At 43.6% G+C, this 27,089-nt stretch overlaps 1 protein-coding gene across 3 annotated transcripts in view; it reads left to right on the forward strand.

Annotated features, from left to right (window-relative positions):
• The window catches only part of TSPAN12 (tetraspanin 12), a 92,913-nt gene extending 67,661 nt beyond the window's left edge, over positions 1 to 25,252 (forward strand). For all 3 annotated transcript variants that reach the window (XM_082239864.1, XM_082239866.1, XM_082239865.1), the window contains 3 exons: positions 8,897 to 9,004; positions 18,147 to 18,290; positions 21,876 to 25,252. In XM_082239864.1, coding sequence (XP_082095990.1) covers positions 8,897 to 9,004; positions 18,147 to 18,290; positions 21,876 to 22,181 — 558 coding nt within the window. In that variant the 3' untranslated portion in view covers positions 22,182 to 25,252. The remainder of the gene's footprint in view (positions 1 to 8,896; positions 9,005 to 18,146; positions 18,291 to 21,875) is intronic.
• Positions 25,253 to 27,089: the final 1,837 nt, after the last annotated feature.

Raw genomic sequence — 27,089 nt, forward strand, 5'->3', positions numbered from 1 at the left:
TGGGCTTGCTGATTGGAAGGTCGGCGGTTCGAATCCCTGTGATGGGGTGAGCTCCCGTTGCTCGGTCCCTGCTCCTGCCAACCTAGCAGTTCAAAAGCAAGCAAGTGCAAGTAGATAAATAGGTACCACTGGAGGGAAGGTAAACGACATTTCAGTGCGCTCTGGCTTCCGTCACGGTGTTTTATTGTGGCAGAAGTGGTTTAGTCATGCTGGCCACATGACCCAGAAAGGTGTCTGTGGACAAATGCCGGCTCCCTCGGCCTGAAAGCGAGATGAGCGCTGCAACCCCAGAGTTGCCTTTGACTGGACTTAACCCTCCAGGAGTCCTTTACCTTTTTTTTTTTTTTACCTTAATAAGACTTACCCTCAAGTAAGTGTGTACAGGATTGCAGTCTCAGTTTCTGTCCATATTAAAGGCTTCCTTTTGATCATATCTTGCCCACATAAGCAGTAAAGTGCAAACACAGAATCACCTGTTACCAGTGGCGTAGCGTGGGGGGTGCAGGGGGGGCCGGCCGCACCGGGCGCAACATATGGGGTTAGGGTTAGAGGGCGCAAATCCACGGGTTAGGGGGCGCAAATTACTTGCCTTGCCCCGGGTGCTGACAACCCACGCTACGCCACTGCCTGTTACAAATTATTTCATATTAATCCCCAAAATTAGTTTTGGATGTGCAGGCACTGTCATGTGAGGATGTTTTGCTTTTATTTGTATTGCTTTGAGTTGGGGAAATGGCACCCATTTGTAACATATTTTCAAAAAATGGGGAAACCATTTCTCTCTCTCTCTCTCTGTCTCTCTCTCTCTCTCTCTGTGTGTGTGTGTGTGTGTAGAGGGAGAGCATTCTTCATTTCGTTTTGAGGAGGCTGAATATTGAAATTCTGTGTTATATGACCAGGCTCTAGTCATTGATTCAGATAAATGCAGCTGTTCTTTTGAAACCCATTGAAATAAATGAAACAGGTCAGTCTTGACTTGTTTGAAAGCTCTGTTGCTTTCAACAAGGTACACACAGCAGTTCTGTACAGATTTGCTCCCCATTGGGTGTATTCATTGGATTGTTAGGATTGCTGTCTTAGTCACAGCTGGATCGGGGCCACAATATATTCCATTCACTAAATGCCATGTGCTGGGAAAAGTCTAGCGACTGTTTCTTAAGTTGCTCGTGGTCTGTGGAAAACTCGCATCATTTCTAAAACAGCAATTATTCACATGAGCTTTTGCCTTGAGGTGGCATCCTTTTCAAGCTAGAGGTGTTGTTCTTGCATGGGGAAATAGTTTAATCACCGAGGAGAAAAGAAGCTGGCATGTTATTCGGCTAACTGTTAAATTTTCCCCTCTTATATTCCGTCTGGTACATATTTATGAAGAGAGTGACAAGTTTTTTCACACAGCTGCCAAAATATAACCGCGGCAGTGGCCTTTTCAACAGCAGCAAGTGTATTAGAAATTACAACGCTGTGGCGTTGGCTGTTTTCTTTTTCTCTTTAAATAAAGAGAGAGAGTTCATTTGGTATTTGTACAGCACTGGGACCAAAGGAATTTCTGGCAGATCTCGCGTCTGAAAATGCATGCTAACAGTTTTCATCAGAATTCATTCCCTTGCTGTACAGATTTCCAGCGAGAGGCGACTATTCCAAATACAACTGCAGTTTCTAAAAATAAAATAAAAAATAGATTACTTTGTTGAAATGTCAGGATAAAAATGGAAATGTAACTGCATGCTTCCTTCATCCGCTGACTGTTTCCCCCCTTCCTCTGGGGGGGGGGGAAGGAAGAGTTTTTGGGAGCTCAGGAATAATGCTTCTTGACAGGCGCTGCCTGAGGGTTGGACTTGAAGGAGACATCATATCAGCGCAGAGGCATTGGGGGACGATTCCTCCACTGTGCCCCAGCCTCTCGGCAGGCCCCCCATGTGGAAGATGCTGCTTTTTCTCCATACCTTTGTCACCCCTTGCATGTTTAGAGAGGGCAGGTGAACAGGCAGCAACAGTGCAGAGGAAAAAACACAAGAAACATTGAGTCAGTGTTGGCCCACCCTGCGTGGCTTTAGGTCTTGGTGGGCAAGGCTGATCCCTGCTGGGGGCTGTACGCATGGGTCTGTCGGTTTTCCTTTATCTTAAAGTGGTCAATAATGCTTCTCAGGAACCAGGTTGGTTTCAGAGGTATATGCTTGCAGTTTGACCTACTTAGCTGCACACCTGTGGTCTCTTGACTTTTTGCCTAATTAAAAGGATAGTTACTTTCTGCACTGGGTGCAGGAAGGGATATGGATGTTAGAATTCCTGCTCCATGATTGCAGTCATGGGATTGTTATCTTTCACGTGACGGTGTATGTTTTGACTCCACAAAGTGGGAAGTGATGGAGACAGGATGTTTGTGTTACTGTGTCCCATGAAGTGGGACTATTGTCCTTTGTTCTTTTTCTCTTTGCTGTCTGATGCTAGAGGGAGAGGGAGCCATGTTGCAGTGCTCCGTGTGTGTTTATATGTCAATAAAGTAGATTAGCCAAAATGCTGAGTGCTGTCACGCAAGCTGCGAAGACTCTGCATATCCCTAAGTGTGCTGGTGTTGGTTGGCATGAGTCATTATGATGTTCGGGCTGAAGAAAGCTTTTGAAGCTCCCGAACGACCAGGAGGGAGAGAGCATGCCAGTCGGGCATGTGTCTCTACTAGGCTCCTACTCGAGTGTAGGATGAGCTCCTGACAATGATAAGATAATTGATTAATTCAAACTGTACCTCGGGTTAAGTACTTAATTTGTTACGGAGGTCCGTTCTTAACCTGAAACTGTTCTTAACCTGAAGCAGCACTTTAGCTAATGGGGCCTCCTGCTGCTGCCGTGCTGCCGGAGCCCGATTTCTGTTCTTATCCTGAAGCAATGTTCTTAACCTGAAGCACTATTTCTGGGTTAGTGGAGTGTCACCTGAAGTGCATGTAACCTGAAGCGTATGTAACCTGAGGTACCACTAATTTGATCAAATAACCCGAGGTATTTAGTTTGATCAAATGTCTTGTAAGCTGCTGGTGAGGATGAGTGATGGCTTGCAGCGTTTGGCTGTTAACATTTTCGAAAATAAAACTAAGAAAAGATATTGTGGACAGCTTTTTATTTCTACACTCCATTCGCTGCGCACACTCTGTGTTGATGAAGAAGTTCAACAGGGTCATGTTGTCTGCTGTATGAGGGACTGTGGCGAAGATCACTGGAATTAAGTTCCTCATCCTCTCTTCTGGCATCCACACTCCTGTGATGCAGCTATATCTAGAATAGGAATTAGGACCCTCTGAGAATAGGAGCAAGGAGCCGCTGGTCCTCCAGATGTTGTTAGACTCCAACCCCCATCAGCCTCAGCTAGCATGGCCAGTGATAATAGTCCAACAAGAGGGCCACAATCTGATCTTGTGTGTGTCTTTGTGTGCTGGTCCCGGAGGCTAACCGAGAGGCGAGGTCTGAGTCCAGTCCGAGGTCGAGGGTCCGGTATGGAGGCTGTCCGTCAAAGGCGAGGCGGGGTCCAAGGCAGGGAGTCAGGTGAGGTCAGGAACTCCGGCAGAAGAGCAGGACAGGGTGCAGGCAGGAACAGGCTACCAACAATGTTGCTCCCACAACCTAGGACTGGGGCTGGAAGGCTTTTATCTGCCCCAAGGCATAGGGCTGCCTGATCCACAGGTGACTCGCCCCTCCTGGCCTTAAGGCAAGCACTCCTGTGGGAACTTAGTTCCCTCCGCCTCTCTGCCCTGAGCCTCTGAAGCTCAGGAGAGGATGGAGGGTTACCAGACCCAGAGGCAACCTCACCTTCCCCTGACAGGGCTGAGAGTGGAGCACCTGCAGGCAATGGGTCCTTGATCACCTCCGGAGCCGGAGCACATTCAGCTGGTGTCTGCTCCTGAGGATCCGGCACAGGTGAGGGCCCTTCAGGCTCAAGCCCCAGCCCCGGCTCAGCGGCTCACAGGAGGCGGGGAATCCTGTGAAGGCTGGGATTCCTCAGGTTCAGCCTCTGAGTCCGAATCCCAGGCCATCACAGTTTGTTTATTACAAAGGGCACTGAAAATTAGTTGTGTGATTCTGCTACATAACAACTATGAAGGATTTGATATTTAATTTGTCCTTACCTGTACGCTCTATCCTTCCTGCAAGGAGTTTATCCTATTTTATCCTCTGTTCTCAGCACAAAGACTCCGCTTCTGGTTTGGCGGAGAACTGCTCACTGGACCCATTCGCACAACCTGCCATGTGCAGTGAATGCATGTATTGGTGGTCGAATCACCTGGCTTCCCAATGCCCCATGTTGCTCCTGGTTACCGACAGGTAGGGGAGCGAGGCAGCCAGGAGCTTGGTGTGGTCATAGCAGAAGCAGCATTGGATTAGCTCTGCCGGCACCTGGTTGAGATCCCCGTTGCCTTGCACCCCTCACCCCTAACCTGAAGCAAGGCATGTTGTTGGGAAACCAGCTAAGCGATTCCACCTTGCCCTTGCTATCGCAGCAGCCTCTGCTGCGCAACTTGCTGTGCAAATTTCTCTGCTGCTTATATCATTCTTGCTGGGCAAGAACGTGACCTCTAAGAAAGAAAGAAACCAAATTCAGCATTCTTTAACAGCGAACTCTTAAATTTATCCAAATTTCCAGCTTTGATCGGGGAATGATATTTATTTCCCAATGTTTCCCAAGCAATAGCTTTCCTCTAGTTTCCAACACAAGTTTTCATTTTTAGGTCATCGGTGAGTTCCCTGCTTTTGTCTTTGGGCTACCCCTAAACCATGAATTGCTTTGAATCCTATCAGTTGACAAAAATATTCCTTCTCACCTTCACTCCATTTACATTAGAAGCAGTTTAAAACCGAGAGCAGAAGCTTTCAGATTTTTCTTCTGGCACATGTGTGAAGAGGAATAGGGAACACCTGAAGTTTGCTGGGGCTTGTTCTCGTAAGCAGGAAGCCAAGCTTTCCCATTAGGTGTGAACTCAACAAATCTCTTACGTTTTTAGGGCAGGAATTTCTAACCAGTGGCCTTTCATATGTTGCTGAACTACAACTCCCATCAGCTCCAACCAGCATGACCAAGGAAGATGGGAGTTGTAGTTCAGGGTCACAGTTAGATGCTGTGAGAGACGTATAACCTGGAACAAGTGTCCTTTCACTCACTATCGTTGCTATTCATAACAACGTGGGTGAACATATCAGACGACACAGCGATTCTTCAAACAGCTCTTGTTTATTCACAGGCCAGAACAGAACTGAACTGTAGGGTTCAGTCAGCCTGCTTATATAGAGCTCCAGTACAACGTTACTGTAACAACTTTCTAAAACTATCCAATCACTGAACGTCACTTTCGACCGTTCATTTGCATAACTATCTACAGTATCCCCCTGCTGGCCCAGGGTGAGAACTTCAGTACATAACAAATACTAAGAGAAATTCATTTCTTTCAGTACCAGTTATGCAGCTTGGAGCATCTCTCAGGAGTTACGGCTAATGAAGACTAAGCAACAGAAAGGGCAAAGAACAATCTGAGCTGTGCCCCATTTTGGTTTCAACTTCGCATAAAACTATGAGAGCGCCCGAAGCGAAGTCAGAGGTCCAGTCAGTGCTTGTGCTTATACATCCTTAAGGGGGGGGGAGTCATTGCTGCATTTAAAGTCTCACTTGACACTTTTTTGGCATGTATCTGCCGTGAGAACATTTGCATCGAGGATCTGATTTCTGTTATGATAGTTCTCACAACCAGAAGTGTGTCTGGTGTGTCTAATGTCTTCCATAAGACTGAGAAACCACAAACTGGTGCTTAGCTTCCTCGAAGCAAAGTTTTAGGCCTGGAAGCTATTAGAAAAATGACAATAAACATGATTTTAAAATCCAGACTGCTTGCTGAGAGCATGCTTGATTAGAAATTGACACAATCGTGCACATTGATTCCTCAGCCTCCTTATACACCCCTAAGAATTAAACCATTTTCTCAGAAATATTATAGACACCTGCTTTTATCTTGATGCACATTTATACAAGATGTAGGGAAATGATTTTGTTCTGGAAGGTACATCTGGAGACCTAGGGATGCAGAGAAATGTACATTTTCTCATTCATGATTTGAATGACAGTTCAACACAAGAACGTCAGCCTACAAATGTGACAATCTCTCTCTCTTATTTAATCACAACATTTGTGCCATTTTGCCCGAGATTTCAAGATTTGGGTGTCTTGTAGATGCCCTGGCAATTTTTCTGATCTCCATTCACACTTAAGATAGAGATTTTAATTCTAAGCTCCTCTTATTCCAAGTTCCTGTTTGTTAATATTGACAAAGACTGGAAGGGAGTTGAGCTGGCCAATTAACTCCATCGGCAGCTGTGACAAAAAATAATAATTCAGGTAATACAAACGCCAGTGCTGCCTTAACGGTAGTTTCCATAGTTGTCATTTGATGTTTGGCTCTATGTCATGGCATGACATTTCATTTTCAGGCTATAATTAATATTTATTAGAAGTGTGACAATGTCCAATTTCACCCATTTTGTAGAATAACTCGTGGCGGAATGAATAAGCATCCCATGTATGTTTCTGTTCACTATTCCACAGATATCATGAGGTGGGGGAACATCAGAAGGGCATGTAACAAAAAATCTGAAAATGTAAAGGGTGATATTGCTTGCCTTCCTCTGAAATGAGGGTAGTCATTTCTGAGCCTGTCATACGAGTTGTCCTCTCATTTACAAATTTCTGTCCACAACCACAAAGACACCATACTGGTACAAACGACACAGTTGGTCCTTGTCAACGTGAATGGCTGGAAATTTATTAATACTAGTTCTCACCTGATGTAGTTGTTGTTGTTTAGTCGTTTAGTCATGTCCGACTCTTCGTGACCCCATGGACCAGAGCACGCCAGGCACTCCTGTCTTCTCTCACCTGATACGTTGAAACAAATCACTGTCACCTCACCTGGTTTTGGTCCTTCTTAATTTCTCTTTTGCCGCCTTGCATTTTGCGATAGTGTTTGTAATGCAGCAGCTTACCATTTGCATTTTGCTTTTGTGGTTTTTATACTTTTAAACCACAGAGCCTAGGACTTGCCGATCAGAAGGTTGGCGGTTCGAATCCCCGCGACGGGGTGAGCCCCTGTTGCTCGGTCCCAGCCCCTGCCAACCTAGCAGTTTGAAAGCACACCAGTGCAGGTAGATAAATAGGTACCACTGAGGTGGGAAGGTAAATGGCGTTTCTGTGCGCTCTGGTTTCCGTCACAGTGTCCCGTTGTGCCAGAAGCAGTTTAGTCATGCTGGCCACATAACCCGGAAAGCTGTCTGTGGACAAACCCCAGCTCCCTCAACCTGAAAGCGAGATGAACGCCATAACCCCAGTCTCCTTTGACCAGACTTAACTATCCAGGGGTCCTTTACTGAAATACTGAATGCTTATTGTGCTAAAAGAAAGGGAAACAGCTGATATTACCTTGAATCAGATTTAAATAGAACCAAGTTCACGCGAAGCTGGTATCATTTAAAATTGCGTTTAAGAATGGATTCCATAGTATTGTCATTCACACTCCAGCATGTACCAGTCTGGAAACCTTATTTCAGCATGGAGGCCCCCATCTTGAGTCACACCATCTGTTTTCATGAGAGGATTTAGTGCTTTTTTTACACGATAAACCTCCTGCTCTGTAATAGTTGCTTAGTTTTACGAGGAGCCATTATCACTACAGTAGTTTGCTTTTGCAAAATGATTTCCCGTTAGCTCGCTACCTAATAAGGGCAGGCAGGGCAAGGATGTCAAATGATAAAACCCATAAAAATCTGAAGATACCTCCAGATTATCGCACACTAAAGTGGGAGGGATATCACTTGAGGAGCTGCAACAGAAATTTCTCTGCCTGGCTACCCCCTTAACATTCAGCCAACTAGGGAAAATCTGTAATAGTTTTATTGTTAATGTGAATGTAGGAATGCAGAATTACAGAATTGAGATCAGAATTATGGGGTTTCAGTGGGCGTTTATTTTGATGCAGAATTGCTCTCTCACTCAGAGAACAGTGAAGTTGACGGAAACAGAATCATGCTGAACCTTGTTACTCAAGCACTTACTGGGTCATGAGAAAACAAGCTGTACACATCTAAAAATAGTATTTATTTTTTGTGGGTGGAGGGGAGAATTGTAAAGGAAATATTTCCTCACACCTATCAAGCACGCACTGCTGGGCAAGTATTGCTGCTGCTGTTTATTTTACCAGCAAAAATAAACTATGGGTGGTATTCAACTGTGGTTCTGTTTAGACCCACCCAAGCTAATGAATGTGACTAACTTAGCTTCATTAATTTCAATGGGTCTACTCTGAGTAGGACTTAGTTGAATACCACCCAGGTGTTTCTTCCTATCAATTCTCTTCACATTTTGCGGATCATTTTATTAGAGTGTTTTTCAGTCAGGTCTTTTACTGGATAAATATTCATTGTAATTGATTCCCTATCATCCTGGCCAATTTCATGTGCAGGTGTTGTGGTGGTGGTTGTTATTTTGCACAATTCTAAATGAGAATGTATTCGTTTCCTTCAATGAAATATCAAATATAGTCAATATCGGAGAACCGTTTTTGAGAGGAAAGAGCAAACCTGATGAGGTTTTTCCTCTTCAGCCTTCAGAAAAGGGAGCCATGAAAATCCTCACTGTGAAAAACGATGGACAACAAGCTTGAACTTGTATTCAGAAGCATACTGCAGAGCTTAGACATTGTGCTAGTAGCCTTATCCTTTATGAATTTCTCTCATCCCTTTTTGAAGCCATCCAAGATGGCGGTCACCACCGCCTCCCCGGGGAGAGAATTGCATAGCTGAATGAATTTTGTCTGTCCTGAGTCTTCTAACACATGGATTTATGTTTCTGTGTTTTGTCTCCCCACCCTCAGGTCCCTGTGCAGTGGTCAGATATGGTCACTTTGAAAGCCAGAATGACCAACTACGGCTTGCCTAGATATCAGTGGCTTACTCATGCTTGGAATTTCTTTCAGAGAGAGGTAAGTGGCCGAGCTGATACTAAAATAATACAGAACTACGGCAAAACAAAAATACTCATAAACCACAGATAAAACGTTAAAAAATACAAAACCAAGTGGATCCATTTCCCCATAAATCTGAAATAAAGATTAAAAAAAACCAGCAAGAAAAAACCCCAAACAACATCCCAGCCCCCTTTAAGAAAAAAACCACACTACATAGTTTGTGTTTGGTTTTAATGAATTAGTATAGAAAAGGGAAGTGAGAGCTGGACCATAAATAAGGCTGATTGCCGAAGAATTGATGCTTTTGAATTATGGTGCTGGAGGAGACTCTTGAGAGTCCCATGGAGTGCATGAAGATCAAACCTATCCATTCTTAAGGAAATCAGCCCTGAGTGCTCACTGGAAGGACAGATCCTGAAGCTGAGGGTCCAATACTTTGGCCACCTCATGAGAAGAGAAGACTCCCTGGAAAAGACCCTGATGTTGGGAAAGATGGAGGGCACAAGGAGAAGGGGACAACAGAGGACGAGATGGTTGGACAGTGTTCTCGAAGCTACAAACATGAGTCTGACCAAACTGCGGGAGGCAGTGGAAGACAGGAGGGCCTGGCGTGCTCTGGTCCATGGGGTCACGAAGAGTCAGACACAACTAAACAACAACAACAATAGAAAAGGGAACAGTAGCTCACTCTCTTGTCCGCTCATGATGAACAATAACCCTGAAGACATGCATTTATTTGTTGGAAAGAGCAGCCGGATTAAGGGAGCAATTGCAACACCCTCTTGCCGGCTGCAGGGTTTAATGAAATGTTGGGGTCTCCAAAGTATTTGTAGACCTGTTGTGCATTGTAGCCAGACCAGAAGGCAGAGGATCAGGCAGATTGCTGTGCCGCCACGGAGCTAGCAAAGCAGTTGAGCCCCATGCCATCACATAATGGAGACTGCCTTGGCATCCATCAGTTTCCAGCTCAGGGCTGCCTCCACACTAGAAAACCCCACACAGGGATCACGCCAGAGACAATTCTGCTTTCCCCCACATTTGGTGGGCAGAAGGGGGCAGTTCTACAGCAGCCCACAGGGAACATAATTGACATGTCAGTCCCTCCAATCCCACACTACCCAGTTAAAAGAGGATTTGAATTGCTGTGCCACTAAGTTATGCTAAGGGCAGGCAATAGAAATAGAACTGGGCTGGATGAATCTCAGGCCTGACCTAGGACTCAGCTACACAGCTGCAAACAAAACGTTTAAGTGTTTTGTAATGTGCAACGTACAAATGCGACACTAGATGGCAAGAGCGAGCTATGGCAATTTCAATGTATTTTTAAAACTCCCCCCCCAAAAGCGTTTTCACAGCGTTTTTTTAATATGTGTGTAGATTCCACCCTAGGGTGGGGGAGTTTAACGTTCATAAGTTAAAGTGAGAAGCTTTCCCACAAAATGAAAAAAAGAGCTTGTCAGAGATTGCTAATACTGACTCTAGTGTGAAACTTGAATGTCTAAAGTTGGGTTTGAGGTGCAAGTACTGTGTTTTGGATTGTTGATATATTAAAATGGCTAGTTTTTGTTTGTGTTCAATTTATTGCCTCAAACTTATGGTGAGAACAGCCCTGGTTTTGTATATTTTTGAATCCTTGCTGAGGGGAAACACAGCGCTGTTTTTTTTGGTTTTTTTTTAAAAGAATGAGCTATTCTATAGCGAAAGCATGGAAGTGCACAAGGTAAAAGCCATTAATTCTAGATATATGTTCAGGAGCAGGAAAAGAACACTTTAAATGCCTGTCATTCTCTTGCCCTGGTTGAAATCTGAAATCTATCACTGTTGCACAGATTTCCTGTTTATTTAAGCATTTCCTGGCCACATTTGATGTCTGTATTTGTTTTAGAAAGCACTCAATAGACAGAACATAGAATTAACAAGTTTAAAGTTGCACTCCTCTAAAGCTATGCAAGTGTGAGAAGAAATAGCAGCTTCTTATGAAGACAGAATGAAAGAATTCTGGTTTGCTTAACCTGAAAAATTAACTTTCTTTCTTGCACTCGGGTGACTGGATTTAAAAATGGAGCCACTAACGTCTTCATCCAGAAAGCTCAGTTTCAGAAATAGCTGTGGGGAGTACTTGTGGGGAACTGCTGCCGTGATCAGTAATTGAGAATCTCTCTCATGATGCTTTGCTCTAACTTAGAGCTGCCATTCATCCAGAATTTCCAGGACATATCTGGAATATGGCAGTTGGAGATAGTGTCCAGGCGGAAATTGCTGAAACGTCCTGGAAAATCTGGACGTATGGCAACCCATGTCAGAATTTCCTTAAAAATACAGTGGTACCTCAGGTTACAGACTCCGTTAACCCAGAAATAGTACCTCGGATTAAGAACTTTACCTCAGGATGAGAACAGAAATCGCCTGGTGCCTGCACGGCGGCAGTGAGAGGCCCCATTAGCTAAAGTGGTACCTCAGGTTAAGAACAGTTTCAGGTTAAGAACGGACCTCCAGAACGAATTAAGTTCTTAACCCAAGGTACCACTGTAGCTCAGAATCTTTTTCTTCTTCTTCTCCTCCTCCTCCTTCTCCTTCTCCTTCTTTGCAAAAAAAAAAAAAAAAGTTCCCCAACTTCTGCGTCCGGATTTTCACTTTTTGAAATATGGAAAGCCTACTTTAACTGGAGGAAACCTCCATCTACCTATTTACAGAGACTTAAGTGAAAATGTGCAGAAGTGTTTTACCCAAATACTCATTCAGAAATTAACCTGATCCTGCTTTCCAGTGAGCAAAATGACATCGCAATAAATCGCATTTAAGTCATACTTAAGCCACTGAAATAAATGGACTCAAGTTAGCCATGCCATGGATTTAAATGGGTTTACGCTGTGTGTGACTTTGGCTGCAATTCCACCATCTGCTACAAGATTTAGATTGGGCAGACAAAGACCTCCACTCACTTCCATGGGCTCAGCTGGCCTCTTATTGTTCACTGGTGGCATCCCTGAAATAGGGTGTTTGGGAGGGTGGGAATGAATCAGCCCAGGATCCACTGCATTGGGTCCAATCCAGACCCAACTGATGCTCCATCCCAAAGCTGGCTCAGGAAGAATGCACCACCTTCTTCCAACACAACCCCGCGGCCAAGACCTCCCTGGTTGTGTCAGGGCGGCTAACATCAAATATAAAAACAATTGATTAAAATACAACTTAAAAACAGGATTTAAATACAACTTAAATTGCAGCCTCATCAAATCTTCACCAAACATCAAATCTTCACCAAGGCCAACTATCCAGACTGGTCCTATGTGGGCCAGAAAAAAGCCAGGGAAGTCCCCAAATAGGGGTTCCATCGCAGAAGGAAAAGGAAAGAGGGGGAGGGGGTCATTTTGAAATGTTTCTGGAACCTGAACAATTTATTATAGTAATTTGGTGAACACGTCTCAGCTCTTTGAAAATTTTTGTGTTTAGGGTTTTCACAGCGCCCCTTTAATATATGCCACTCTCCTCCCCAAACACTTCTAGCTATAAACCTGCCAAACACATGTTTTTTGGTGGTGGTGTTTTTTTGCAGGGTTAGACTAGTATGTGTGCAATCCTTAACACACACACACACAGCAGAAGAGAGGATGTTGTTTCAGAGTGAATCCCAAAGGCCCATCAATGCAATATCTATTAGTCCATTGCTATGCAGAGCAAAAAGGTAAATGAGAGTCATTCGAAATAATGGAGCATGCTTTTGCACAGAAACCTAGGTCAAAACCAGGCTGTCTTTATTCTCAGAATAAATAGAAATAAATCAGACATTTTATAACAGTAATGCTCAGAAACATGGTTGTGTATTTCACTCCCCAATGCAGACTGGAACCTTGTCGTATTTCAGAGTGTGACCCCCCCCCCCTGACGCTGCTTAATTGGAATTCATAGGTTATATCCAGTGCTAGTCCTACTCTGAGTAAACCCACTGAAGTTACTGGACATGAGTAACTTAAGTGCATTAATTTTAAAAGGTCGACTCTGAGTATAACTTAGTTGGATTCAACCCCAGTTATTAGATTTATCTGTCTTCATAGGAACTTGCTTCAGAAGGTTCCTTCAGAAACTATTCCTCCATAGGTATCTATTTGCATTATTTATCTTGCATTGCCATTCATTATCAGTTAGGATCTGAAGATTTCAGATCCCCTGTCCCCGTTCTCCCAGTTTTCCACTGGACTTCATTTCTGCTTAGTAAGGAAACATGATAGTTATTTCTTGCCTTGCTGGGGCCTTTTGGTGTCAGTTTGAACTAATATTCTCCACTCTTTTCTCCTCTCTCTGTGCATGTGTGTGAGAGACATACATCTGCAAGTTGCACCTGACAAACTGAGCTCTGGCCACAAAAATCTCACACCATAATGAATCTGTTAGTCTTTAAGGAGACATCACAGTTTTGTTTCAGTTGACCAGTGCAGCTGTTCCTGTGAAATTTGTTGCTGTGCACTTTGAAGCCCGTTTCTGTTTCATGAGGACTAGAAACCTGTTTTTTAAAAAAAGAAAGCTGAGATTCTTAGGGTGCAGAATGGCCTTCTGCCTGATTTAAATGCCGCAGAAGTGACTGCCTATGAATAGAATTTCCTGCTGTAGAATTTCCTATGAATAGAATTTCCTCCTTTCTTTAAAATTAGCCAGAACCCCAGCAGCACTCTCTTGCCAGATGTACTTTGGAAATAGGGATACATATTAAATGTATCCCTGGCCAGGGGCAATCTTTTAGGAGGCTTAATTAGAAAAGCTCTCTTCCTATTATGGGACTATAACTGATTTGGTGTGTTTCCCGTTTTGAACATTCTGCTAACTATTTTTGACCGCTTACAGATCAGCTATTGAATGCGTTAGAGCTGCACTCATTCTCTGCCCTAATGAGGGCCTATCTTTTTATTTTACTGAAAGCAGATGATTTTAGTTTGGAAAGGATGTTACTTAAAAAAAAAAAAATACTCGGCTGTGTTTTATGCAGAGTCCTCTGACTTCCTGATACCAACTTGTTAAAAAGAGCTATGCATCGCAAGACACAGGAATGAACCCGAGGTTAAGGGGAATGCGTTTAATGACTACAAATCACACAATTTAGTGTAAGGGTCGGGGGGGGGGATCTCACTTGAGCATTCCTGGAGTTTATGGCCCATTTCTAGAGTCAGTGATTTATGAATTTCAGCCAAGGTGGAAGACTGACAAGTAGAAGGAAGTAGTCAGTTTGGCACACCAGAATATATATATATATATATATATATATATATATATATATATATATATATAATTTGCTTTCGTAGATTTTCACGGGTACAGGAATGCAGGTTTTGGTGTCTTCGGGTGTCTTCCCGTGTAAGAGTCGGGGTGTCTGTGCGACGTTTCGACGAGGTCTCACTCGTCATCTTCAGGCTGGTGCTTTCGGCTTCTTGTTACTGGAACAGAGCAGAATCTGGTGTTTGAGTTCTTATAAATACTGTTGAGGGGTGTGGTGTATAGCCTCCAACGTTCTGGGCAGAGAGGAAGTTCCTAGATTAGTGTGCCTTTTCTTCTTTTGTTCCTTAATTACTTGAGGGATATCTTGGGTGATTTCATGAGTGATATTCTGAATACCACTGGGTGGGTCATTAAGTGTAGATTAGTTGCTAAAGCTTTCGTGTCTTGACCTCTTGAGCTTGTGAAGAGTTTTTCTGAGAAGATGGCTGTGCTGCATTTAGTTGTGCTCTGGCTTGGCTTCGTGTATAGGGGCGAGCTGTGGTTTTGTGCCTTGTGCCAGCCAGATCTGTGTAGGGATTGCAGGGGGGTGCAGCATCCGGAGGTGCCACTATAGTTTGGCTACTGGATGGAGTCTGTAATATGTCTGTGGAGAGGGTCTGGGTTTGGGTCTGGTGTGGTTGATTGGTGACGGCGTTCTGTGTGCCTCTGGTTCTGGTGTCGGTTTTTGTGGGGAGGGCTAATTTCCAGATGTCTGGCAGGCGGGACGTGTCGTCACGCTTGTTCATGTTGTGAGGGTGTTTCTCTATCTCGATGGCTTCCATGATTATTCTCTTGTGGTGATGTTCCATGTTAAAGAGCAATTTGGAATCTGCAAAATTAATTTCGTGTCCTGTTTCTTTCATGTGTTGGAAAAGAGAGGAAGTTTTTTCTTCTTTTTTGACGGCATTCTTGTGTTCTGCGATACGTGCATTTATTCGTCTGTTTGTTTGTCCAATGTACGTGGCTGGGCAGACTTTGCAGGGTATTTCATAGACCCCTTGGTTTTCCAGCTGGATTTTGTCTTTTGGGTTTCTGAGGATATTGGCTATTTTTTGGTTGGTGCAGAAGGCTGTTTTGATATTGTGTTTATGGAGGATTTTGCTGATTTTGTCTGTAGTGCCCTTGATATAAGGAAGGAGGGCCATGCCATTGTTTTCTTCTGTGTCTTGGTTTTTGGGGGGTGTTTCTTTTTGGATTAGCTTCGTAACCCTGTTTTTCTGGTATCCATTGGCGATTAACACATTTGAGAGATTCTGTAACTCAGTTGTCAAGTGGTCTTTGTCAGCCAGGCGTTTGGTTCTGGAGATGAGAGTCTTGGCTACGGAGTTTATTTGTGCAGGGTGGTGGTGTGATTGTGCATGTAAGTAGCGGTTGGTGTGTGTTTTTTTCCGGTAGATAGTGTGTCCTAGGGAGCCATCAGGTTTTTTGTAGATTAGGACGTCAAGAAAGGGGAGTTGGTTGTTGTCTTCTATTTCCATAGTGAATTGTATTTTGGGGTGTAGGCTGTTGAGATGTGTGAGGAAGCTATCTAGTTTTTCTTTCCCATGTGGCCAAATTACAAAGGTGTCGTCAACATATCTGAGCCAAAGTTTGGGTTTGTGTTCTGACTTGTCTAAAGCATTGGTTTCAAAGTGTTCCATGTACAAATTTGCGATGACCGGTGAGAGGGGTGATCCCATAGGTGCTCCTTCTATCTGTTTGTATCTTTGTCCATTGTGGATGAAGTACGTGTTGGTTAGGCAGTGGTTGGTCAGGTCCAGGATGTATTTGGGGGGGTTGTATTTGTTTTGAATGGCTGTCAAGGCTTCATTAATGGGCACTTGAGTGAAGAGAGATACAACATCGAAGCTCACAAGTAGGTCATCGGGATGTAGGTATTGTTTCTTTATTGTTTCTATGAACTGGAAGGAGTTAGTAACGTGTGAAGCGATGGATTCTGCATAGGGCTGAAGTTGCTTAGCGAGAAATTTAGCGAGATTTTGTAGAGGTGAGCCTATGGAGCTGACTATTGGTCTGAGTGGTGTTCCTTCTTTGTGTATCTTGGGGAGACCGTAGAGTTTGGGGCATCTGGATGATTTTTCTCTGGGGATGATTCTCTGGGGATGATTCACCAACCGCTACTTACATGCACAATCACACCACCACCCTGCACAAATAAACTCCGTAGCCAAGACTCTCATCTCCAGAACCAAACGCCTGGCTGACAAAGACCACTTGACAACTGAGTTACAGAATCTCTCAAATGTGTTAATCGCCAATGGATACCAGAAAAACAGGGTTACGAAGCTAATCCAAAAAGAAACACCCCCCAAAAACCAAGACACAGAAGAAAACAATGGCATGGCCCTCCTTCCTTATATCAAGGGCACTACAGACAAAATCAGCAAAATCCTCCATAAACACAATATCAAAACAGCCTTCTGCACCAACCAAAAAATAGCCAATATCCTCAGAAACCCAAAAGACAAAATCCAGCTGGAAAACCAAGGGGTCTATGAAATACCCTGCAAAGTCTGCCCAGCCACGTACATTGGACAAACAAACAGACGAATAAATGCACGTATCGCAGAACACAAGAATGCCGTCAAAAAAGAAGAAAAAACTTCCTCTCTTTTCCAACACATGAAAGAAACAGGACACGAAATTAATTTTGCAGATTCCAAATTGCTCTTTAACATGGAACATCACCACAAGAGAATAATCATGGAAGCCATCGAGATAGAGAAACACCCTCACAACATGAACAAGCGTGACGACACGTCCCGCCTGCCAGACATCTGGAAATTAGCCCTCCCCACAAAAACCGACACCAGAACGAGAGGCACACAGAACGCCGTCACCAATCAACCACACCAGACCCAAACCCAGACCCTCTCCACAGACATATTACAGACTCCATCCAGTAGCCAAACTATAGTGGCACCTCCGGATGCTGCACCCCCCTGCAATCCCTACACAGATCTGGCTGGCACAAGGCCCAAAACCACAGCTCGCCCCTATACACGAAGCCAAGCCAGAGCACAACTAAATGCAGCACAGCCATCTTCTCAGAAAAACTCTTCACAAGCTCAAGAGGTCAAGACACGAAAGCTTTAGCAACTAATCTACACTTAATGACCCACCCAGTGGTATTCAGAATATCACTCATGAAATCACCCAAGATATCCCTCAAGTAATTAAGGAACAAAAGAAGAAAAGGCACACTAATCTAGGAACTTCCTCTCTGCCCAGAACGTTGGAGGCTATACACCACACCCCTCAACAGTATTTATAGGAACTCAAACACCAGACTCTGCTCTGTTCCAGTAACAAGAAGCCGAAAGCACCAGCCTGAAGATGACGAGTGAGACCTCGTCGAAACGTCGCACAGACACCCCGACTCTTACACGGGAAGACACCCGAAGACACCAAAACCTGCATATATATATATATATATATATATATATAAAACATATACATTTACACAATACACATACATAACATACTACCTTATTTTCATAACATAAAACATACCTACATTACTCTATATAATACCTACCTATACTGTACATATCAACATACCTACACACCTACTCCACACGGACACCCACCAAGTGACTTGACTTCCAGCCACTCTTGTTACGCTACTTTATTTTTCCAACTAGCTTAAACGCATTTCATTATTTCTTTAATCTCTTCTTCTATCTTGACTTCACTCTCCTTTCACTCTAATCATTTTCTGGATTCACTCGGTATCTGTCAGAAATTCTACTTTTTCCACATAAAGGCACACCAGAATATTTAGTTGAAGGGGGAAATAAGGTGCATTCAAAGTCATACTAGGCTCCATACGGGGTGCAGGGTGGAAGGGGACCTCGAATTCTTCTTAATTCCCATGGAGCATCACACCTGTGCCACCTTCCTTTTGCAGTTTAAATGCTGTGGAGTTGTGTACTTCACGGACTGGCTGGAAATGACGGAGATGGACTGGCCTCCGGACTCCTGTTGCGTCAGAGAATTCCCAGGATGCTCCAAACAGGCACACCATGAGGATCTCAGTGACCTTTACCAGGAGGTAAGGACGTCGACAACATGTTTGTTTCTAAGCTTTGGAAGGGGGTGCTGCTGATATGGTGCTGACCTTTAAAGCCCTAAACGGCCTTGGCCCACTATACCTGAAGGAGCGTCTCCACCCCCATCATTCTGCCCGGACACTGAGATCCAGCGCCGAGGGCCTTCTGGCGGTTCCCTCGCTGTGAGAGGCCAAGTTACAGGGAACCAGGCAGAGGGCCTTCTCGGTAGTGGCACCCGCCCTGTGGAACCTCCCCAATGACAGGGAAATAAACAACTAGCTGACTTTTAGAAAACATCTGAAGGCAGCCTTGTTTAGGGAAGTTTTTAATGTTTGATGTTTTATTGTTTTTTTAATATTTTGTTGGGAGCCACCCAGAGTGGCTGTGGAGGCCCAGCCAGATGGGTGGGGTCTAAGTAATAAATTATTGTTGTTGTTATTATTATTATTATTATTATTATTATTATTATTAAGCCATTGGTTCAAAAATTCTGCTCTTCTAATTTGCCTCCTGGCACAGGTTTCGTTCCCCTCGCTTAAAACCCCCCAAACTCCAGTTTTATGTTTCTGCATTGTGATAATATGCAAACTACAAAAGACTTTTAATTTCACCTGCAGTGAATTAAATGCCTCGCTCTTTTCATTATCTTCCCACTTCTTTTATCTGAAGAGCTGAAGTGTTTTGTGCGGAGATTTGGATGGAGTATGAACTTTACGGCTATTAGTGAATAATTATAGGCGATCCCATCAATGAGTCTCTATTTTCACTTTTCACATAGCTCCAAAGATCCCTCAGAAGTATGTGGAGAGTGTGGCCTTTTGAATCTCCTTCATGAGAGACCTATAGTTTTCTTATTCAGCAGAATGTGCTTTCCTGTGAAAGGAACAAACTCATCTCATCATTTTGGGAGTTCATTAAAAATATCTGTATAGTGATATGGAGCTTTGGAGACTTTCTTCAAAGTCCTCAGAGATCTTGGCATCTTGGCTTTTTAACGAACATAAATTTTTGTGACATCAAAAGGTTCAGTAGAAAACGGGGAGGGGGAAGAGCTGGAACAGAAAAGGCTGTTTTATGACTAGGAAACTAAAAATTCTCTCTCTCTTTCTCTTTTTAATTTATTGAAAATTATTGTCTTGTTCATTGGCGTTCCTACTCCCCAGGATAGCTAGTTCACTAGTAATAATAATGCCATTAAATATCAGCATTTGAAAGCAGATAAAACGCTGGAACAGCAGAACAATAAAAAAACACACAAGACGGAATTAAAAGCAACTCTAACAATAAACTAAATGGCATGGGGAAAATGAAAAAAAAAAGGCTTTTCCTGGCAGTGGAAGGTTGTAAGCATTAGTATCAGGCAACTTTCTCTGAGATGGGAGTGTTCCAAATGTTGCTACTGTGGTTGAGGGACTTACCCTCAGAGCATAGAGAGTACAGTGGTACCTTGGGTTACATACGCTTCAGGTTACAGACGCTTCAGGTTACACACTCCGCTAACCCAGAAATAGTACCTTGGGTTAAGAACTTTGCTTCACTTAGTCATGCTGGCCACATGACCCAGAAGATGTATGCATTGACCTTGCTATGCCTGTCATGGGGTCGTCTGCCATTGGGGCAGGGGCCTGGTAGGAATTTTTCCATCTGGCAAATTGGCCGGCTGGGTGGTTTTTGCCTGCTGCGTAGCAAATCGTCACAACTTGTAAGGTTGTGGTTAGGCATTGGTTATAAATCTGGTGGAGGAGGGGTTAGGATAGGCTGGGCCTGCCCCTCCATGGTTGCTGCGGAAAGGGAATTCCGTTAAAGGAATCCTGGGGCTTGCCATCTTTTCGTCCAATCCCTGGAATGGGACTAGGGCCGGCAAGCCTTCGGGGAGCATGCGGGTGAGAACTGAGGGTCTGTGACTCAGCTCCATTTTTCCCCGACTTGCTTTCCCCCGCACTGTCTTTCGGTGGTGCCCGGAAGTCAGTTCTGTCCCCAGGCGGGGGGACAGATAGTCTTAACCAATGCCTAAACAACCACTCACGGTTTGTATTTTAATAAAGTTGTGGCCAAAATCATGCCAAAAATCTTAAACAAAAATTACGTGTCCGTTGTGAGTTATTTTGGGGGTGGATTGAGGACCTCGACACGCAAAGCGAGATGAACGCTGCAACCTCAGAGTCAGCCATGACTGGACCTAATGGTCAGGGGTCCCTTTACCTTTTCAGGAAGGAAACAAGTTTGAAAGGATTTCTTCTTTAAACGGAATGCTTAGAGAAAAAACTATTTTATTTTCAAGCAGATGGCCAAGAAAACTGTGCTGCAATTAATATAGTTACAATGGTAGAGGTACAGTGGTACCTTGGGTTACATACGCTTCAGGTTACAGACTCCGCTAACCCAGAAATAGTGCTTCAGGTTAAGAACTTTGCTTCAGGATGAGAACAGAAATCGTGCTCTGGCAGCGCGGCAGCAGCAGGAGGCCCCATTAGCTAAAGTGCTGTTTCAGGTTAAGAACTGTTTCAGGTTAAGAACAGACCTCCGGAACAAATTAAGTACTTAACCTGAGGTACCACTGTACCTGGAAAAGGACCTCTGAAGATGACCTCAATTGATGGGCAGGTTCCCATGGAAGTAGGCTATTTTTGAGGTTCCTGTGCCTCAAACTGTACAGGGCTTTAAAGGAAAGCATCAATACTTTGAATTGAATCGAACAGTGTGTAGCAGAACAATATAACACAAATGCTTTGGAGCACTGCAACAGTTTCTTAGCACTGACCTGAAAGGCTTGAAAAGCCTATCAAGGTGAGAACCAGTGCAGGTACCAACTTCTTTTCTAGATAGTCAGTCTAGAAGGATAACATGATCAGGTACCTCAACCTGCAAAGACTCAAGGAGAACTATGAATTCATCTTGATTTCTCCTAGAATAGGTATTCTGTCAGGATAAGACCCTCTTGGGGCCCAAAGCCAGGCCTGAAACCAAGCTCCTAGGATTCTCAGACTAACACAACAAATACCTTGTTTTCAGCCGGTTTGGATGATCTTTGGAGTCCTGGATGGGCTTTTGGGCAGGTCCCATGCCTGATTCCTTAGGACAGCTGGGATCACCTCCCCTTGCAAAATATATCAACTACTTCCCGAACCCAGCCAGTCAGGACACATGGCCAACAAGCCAATGATATAATAATAATAATAATAATAATAATAATAATAATAATAATAATACCCCGCCCATCTGAGTGGGTTTCCACAGCCACTCTGGGCGGCTCCCCACAGAATATTAAAAGCATAATAAAACATCAGGCATTAAAAGGGCTGCCTTCAGATGTCTTCTAAAAGCCAGACAGTTGTTTATTATGTTGGTGCTGCACCAAGAACCCAAGTGGACACAGAGCAGAAATATCAACTTGGCTATGTCCATCTGGCTTCTCTTGTGGCTTCTAGGTCAGCACCCTTCTCCCAGATGAAGTCGTGGATGATAGCTGTTTTGTTTTACAGGCTGACATTAAGCAGCAACACCAAAAGCGTTGCGAAAAAGATCTGGAAATTTGGGGTAATGATTTCCAACGGTGGTTGACCTTTCTCATCTCTCTTGGTCCACAGGGTTGTGGTAAAAAAATGTATACTTTCCTGAGAGGAACGAAACAACTGCAAGTGCTTCGGTTTCTTGGAATATCGATTGGGGTCACCCAGATTCTGGCGATGATCCTCACTATTACTTTGCTGTGGGCTCTGTATTACGACCGACGAGGCCCAGGTACGGATCAAATGTTGTCCTTGAAGAATGACACCACACAGCACCTGTCGTGTCATTCAGTGGAACTGCTGAAACCTAGCCTGACGAGGATTTTGGAGCACACATCCATGGCAAACAGCTTCACCACACACTTTGAAATGGAGGAACTTTAGGGTGATCGTCCCTTTTGCTAATTGTACATTTGAAAAAGGAGTCTGAGGTCATCATTCTGATTCAGAAAAGAAAACAGAATGGATGGAGATGTTCTTCGTGAATGACAGCGATCCCGGGCTCTTAACCTTCTTATTTCTTAAAACGTTTGTGACCTGAAGGTTCTAGCTATAGTTTTACCACTAAAATATATCTATTGTTTTAAGTACTGAGAGTGAATAGGTTCTGTTTCGTGAGAAGATGTGCATTATATAAAATGCTGATTGTAGCAGGGCCTTTAAACTTTTTTTAAAAAAATCAACATTTTAAAATTAAGAAGCATCTGTCAAAAAGAACACATTCAGGTTATGACTTTAGGGCTCTTTGATTCTGTCTGAACTTTTGATTTTAAACGATTAGGTAAGAGTGTGGGCAACTTGCTCAGCACTGAGAGCTGATCAGTGTTTTCGCTTACTTGTAATTTAAGTAATTTTCATAATCATTTGAAGAAATGGTAGCTGGATGCGTTGCACTCTGATGTGTTGCAAGCCGCAGCTGTTGGATATGTTGCACTCTGATAAGCTTCTTCTGGGGTTGTTAATCACAGCCGAAGGCAGACCCTTCAAAATCTGGAAAAGGGTCTAAAGCCATGAGGTTGGAAAACAGGGATCTCTTTCTCTTTCAAGTGCTTCTTTCTTTCTTAGATTTTAGGAAAAAATCCAAGATAATCACCTTTCCCGCTCTGTGGACAGAATCCACCTATACTGGCTTTTGAATCTTACTTTGATGTTTATGATGGGATGGCATCCTCTGTCACACCTGTGGGAGCCACACTAATTTAAGGACTGTGGCATACACCGCTCTGTCTTCCTATAGAGTGGAGTGGCGGCTGCTGCTGCTCAGAATCTGCTGCCTGAGGCAGTGCTCTCACTGTGGCTAATGGTAGGACAAGCCTTGGGTGAAACATATTCAGCCGCAGCTTAGTGAAATCCATGTGTCTTAGCTTCCCTGTGTAGCCGTAGCCAGTGCAATTCCGAAGTTGGATCTTCGGATCTTCCCCCCCCCCCAGCATTTCAAAACCCTGAACATCCAGCCCCCCCCCCCCACGCGCACCTAGACACACAAAGCCCATATCCCATGGGCAAACTAATTGTTGGCGCACAGTTAGTTGTTTGTAAGCTGATAGGACTTGATAAATTGCTGGGAAAGCCTATTTCAACCCCTCTGCTTGGACGTTGTGGAAATTGCCTCTAAAAGATCAGGGATGTTATTTGTATATAATAAGGCATGTGTATGTATAGCAGAACTGAAATCCATATTCACATTTTACTTAACACTTTTAAGTTTTGTAAAAAGAGAAACGTGTGTTTTTAGCAGTGTCTTTATCTAGCTTTTTTTTTTTTTAAAAAAAAAGAAATACAGTGGTACCTCGGGTTACAGACGCTTCAGGTTATGCATTTTTGCGTTGCGCACCGTGCCAAACCTGGAAGTAGCGGAATGGGTTACTTCCAGGTTTCGGTGCTCACACATGTGCAAAAATGCTAAATCACACTTTGCACATGTGCAGAAGCGCCGAATCGTGACCCACGCAGACGCGGCGCTGCGGGTTGCGAACGCTGCGGGTTGTGAATGTGCCTCCTTCACAGATCACATTTGCAACCTGAGGTTCCACTGTACCTGAAACATCTACTTTTTAAATGAATTTTTAATGTTCAAATTAAATTATGTGGTCCAGAGAGATTTTTAAAATACTAATAAATGAGATATATCTGAAATACCCACTTTTAGGAGAGGAAATTAAGTGGTGAATGGTCTTGGAACTGGATTTATTGAAGAGAGATTCTACATTCTTTCTAAGCAAGGGATCGTGAGGATAATGTCTTTAATCCTCTTTTTCCTGCCCTGTTCATTTTTTGTTCAGAATGTGTATGGCGTTAACTCTCCCATTGAAGCCAATGATACAGACATGTGTTTAATTCTGGCTTGATTATTCTTCACTTTTGGTTTCCTTCTTGTAGCACATGGCCTGGTTCATTTTCTTGAATCATCTAGAGCTGTTTGTACCTGTAGAAAGCATTCTGTGGGCCACTTGCTTCCTTCTTGGAGCATGCTTTAATCTAGATTGCCTGGGGAGATGGATGGATGGCCAACACTTCTCCAGCCAGCCTCCCCCAGCCTGGTGTCTTCCATATGTTGTTGGACTGCAATTCCACCAGCCGCACACAGAATGCCCAATTATCATGGATGGTGGGAGTTGTAGTTCAAAACATCTAGGAGTCACCAGATTGGGGAAAGACAACCTTGTTTGTTGGAGTAGGAATTTGGAGCGGTTTATTGGACTGGGAATGAGCAACAGCTTGCCTTGCCTCCCCTTCTCTGGTGGCTTGGGTATAGACCCAAGTTTGTTGAAACAGCATTTTCTGAGATCCTTGTTAACAAACCAGGATTATACACAGTGCTTTAAACAGCGTTTCTCATTCTGGACCTCTGCGGAGACTGCAATTTAACGGAGAAGGAAGTCTTCTCCGAAGCAACATGGTAAAGAGATTAAAATGTATTTATTGAATTGCGAAAAGTGCATCTTACTGTATTTTATGTGTACTATAGAGTTACGGTTGTTTCCACCTAGCCACATTCTTGTTTCACATGTTATAGTAGTTAATTTAAATGCTTGCCAATCCTATGGTAGCTGCTTAAAAGCTGATTGTGTCGCAAACACAGGCACATGGCAAGCTGAACTTCTCTGGCTTTGAGCCACGTTGGTCACCCGTCCACTGGTGCTCAAAAATGGGTGTGGGGGTAGAAACCAAAGTCTGGGTAGAAACCAAAGGTTGGAGACTGCCAACTTTTGCATTCCCACAGTAAACTTGAAGTGGCTGCCATGTGACTCTGAGATATATGAACCCACCTTTAAGCTTCTTTCCTCTTGAGCAGTTTCCCTCAGTGCCTGCAAAGTCAGACCAGGGAACTTCCCTCATGGGATAAAGCCAGCATTGCACTGGGCCGAGTGGAAATTTGTGTCCTCCTATGATTTTAAAAATTGTTCCAGTTTGCACTCACAGTGCTTCAGGAGAAAAAAAAAGCTATGTGTAATGTTGCAGGCAATAAAACCACTACTGTCATATATTTTGTCATGGCTTTATTAGAAATGGGAGCTGCCCTTCCATTTTCCTAAGATTCTAGGATTCTCTTCTGTGTGTTGTAGACAGAAACTTTTGCTTTCTTTATATTTAGCTAATACAGTGGTACCTCGGTTTTCGAATGCCTCCGTAGTCAAACGTTTCGGAACTCAAACACCAAAAACCCGGAAGTAAATGCCTCGGTTTTCAAACGTGCCTCAGAAATCAAACAGGAAATGTGGCTTCCATTTTGAATTTTCCATTTTGAGGCTTCCGCTTTCAGTTTTCAAACATTTTGGAACTTGAACGGACTTCCAGAATGGAAGTGTTGGTGCTGACCTTCAAAGCCCTAAACGGCCTTGGTCCTGTATACCTGAAGGAGCATCTCCACCCCCATCGTCCAGCCCGGACACTGAGGTCCAACGCCGAGGGCCTTCTGGTCGTTCCCTCATTGCGAAAAGTGAGGTTACAGGGAACCAGGCAGAGGGCCTTCTCGGTAGTAGCAGCTATCCTATTTTTAAAAGACATCTGAAGGCAGCCCTGTTTAGGGAAGTTTTTAATATTTAATGCTGTATTGTTTTTAACACTCGATTGGGAGCCACCCAGAGTGGCTGGGGAAATTCAGCCAGATGGGCGGGGAATAAATAAATTATTATTATTATTATTATTATTATTATTATTATTATTATTACGTTTGAATACCAAGGTACCACTGTATTATGGCAAGCCCACAACTTGTGCACATTCACCTTTACACAAAGAAATATAAAAAGGGGCTGGGGTTGTGGGGATAATTACTTTGGCATTCCCACTCACCATTGAACCCAGTGGGTTTGGGCTATACACAATTTTGGCTTCAGACGTGATCCCTGAAACGTAAGTTGCAGGTCTACTGCATAATGAGAAGGGGAATAACTGCCTCTTTCAAGACAGAGGCCAGCACATTCTCCCACAAGGATGCCTTTGTCACCCTCTGGACCCAAGATATGTCCAGGCTGGGAAAATTATCCCGCATGCCCTCAAACCACAGCAGCTCAAAATAAGATCCCATACAACAAGATGAGACAGTTCCTCAGGGGCCGTCTTAAAACCAGCATTTTATCACGTGGTGCCACTGCAGTGTTTTCACAGATAACAGCACCTCGCCAGTGCCTAGGGTCCAATAACAAATATTTGCCTATAGAACAAATAGACATTACCTGAGAACTGCCAATCTTTTCTTTATCGCAGGCATGGAGAAATGTCTCTATCTCTGTAGTGCACGCCAATATTTCCTTTTAAGAATCCCCGGAACCGGGAGGCAGAAAAGGTAACTGTCAGTCATGTAGACCTGAGCGTGAATATTAACAGATTCGGGTGCATTACAAATGAGGTGACTGAACTCACACGAGTAATTTTGTAAATTTGGCCTCCTTGGGTCTCTGTTCTCCATCTGTACTTTCACTTCACTTAACGGAGCTTTGTCTAGACACATTAGATGGAAAGCTTTGGCAACACGTAAGTACAAATAGTTTGGAGAGATCATGTTTAACGGAGCCCTTTTTTAATCTGCCAATTTACGTAGGTGTCCACAGCCTACTTAAAAAAAAGTAAACTACAAAAATAGATGGGGATTTATTCCTGCCCATATGGAAGGCATTCATGATTTCTATTGTAATTTTTCTCCCATACAGAAATATTTGCTTATGCTATATATCAGAATTTTTCATCACATGCATCAAATTCAATCTTGACTGCCTTCTGTCCCACGGTTTCACTTGCCCAAAGGGCCGTTTTTTATTTGTGCTGAAATAAACGGGTGCCTGGCTTTAG

This window comes from Podarcis vaucheri, assembly GCF_965113315.1.
Source record: "Podarcis vaucheri genome assembly, chromosome: 10".
Classification (NCBI taxonomy): domain Eukaryota; kingdom Metazoa; phylum Chordata; class Lepidosauria; order Squamata; family Lacertidae; genus Podarcis; species Podarcis vaucheri.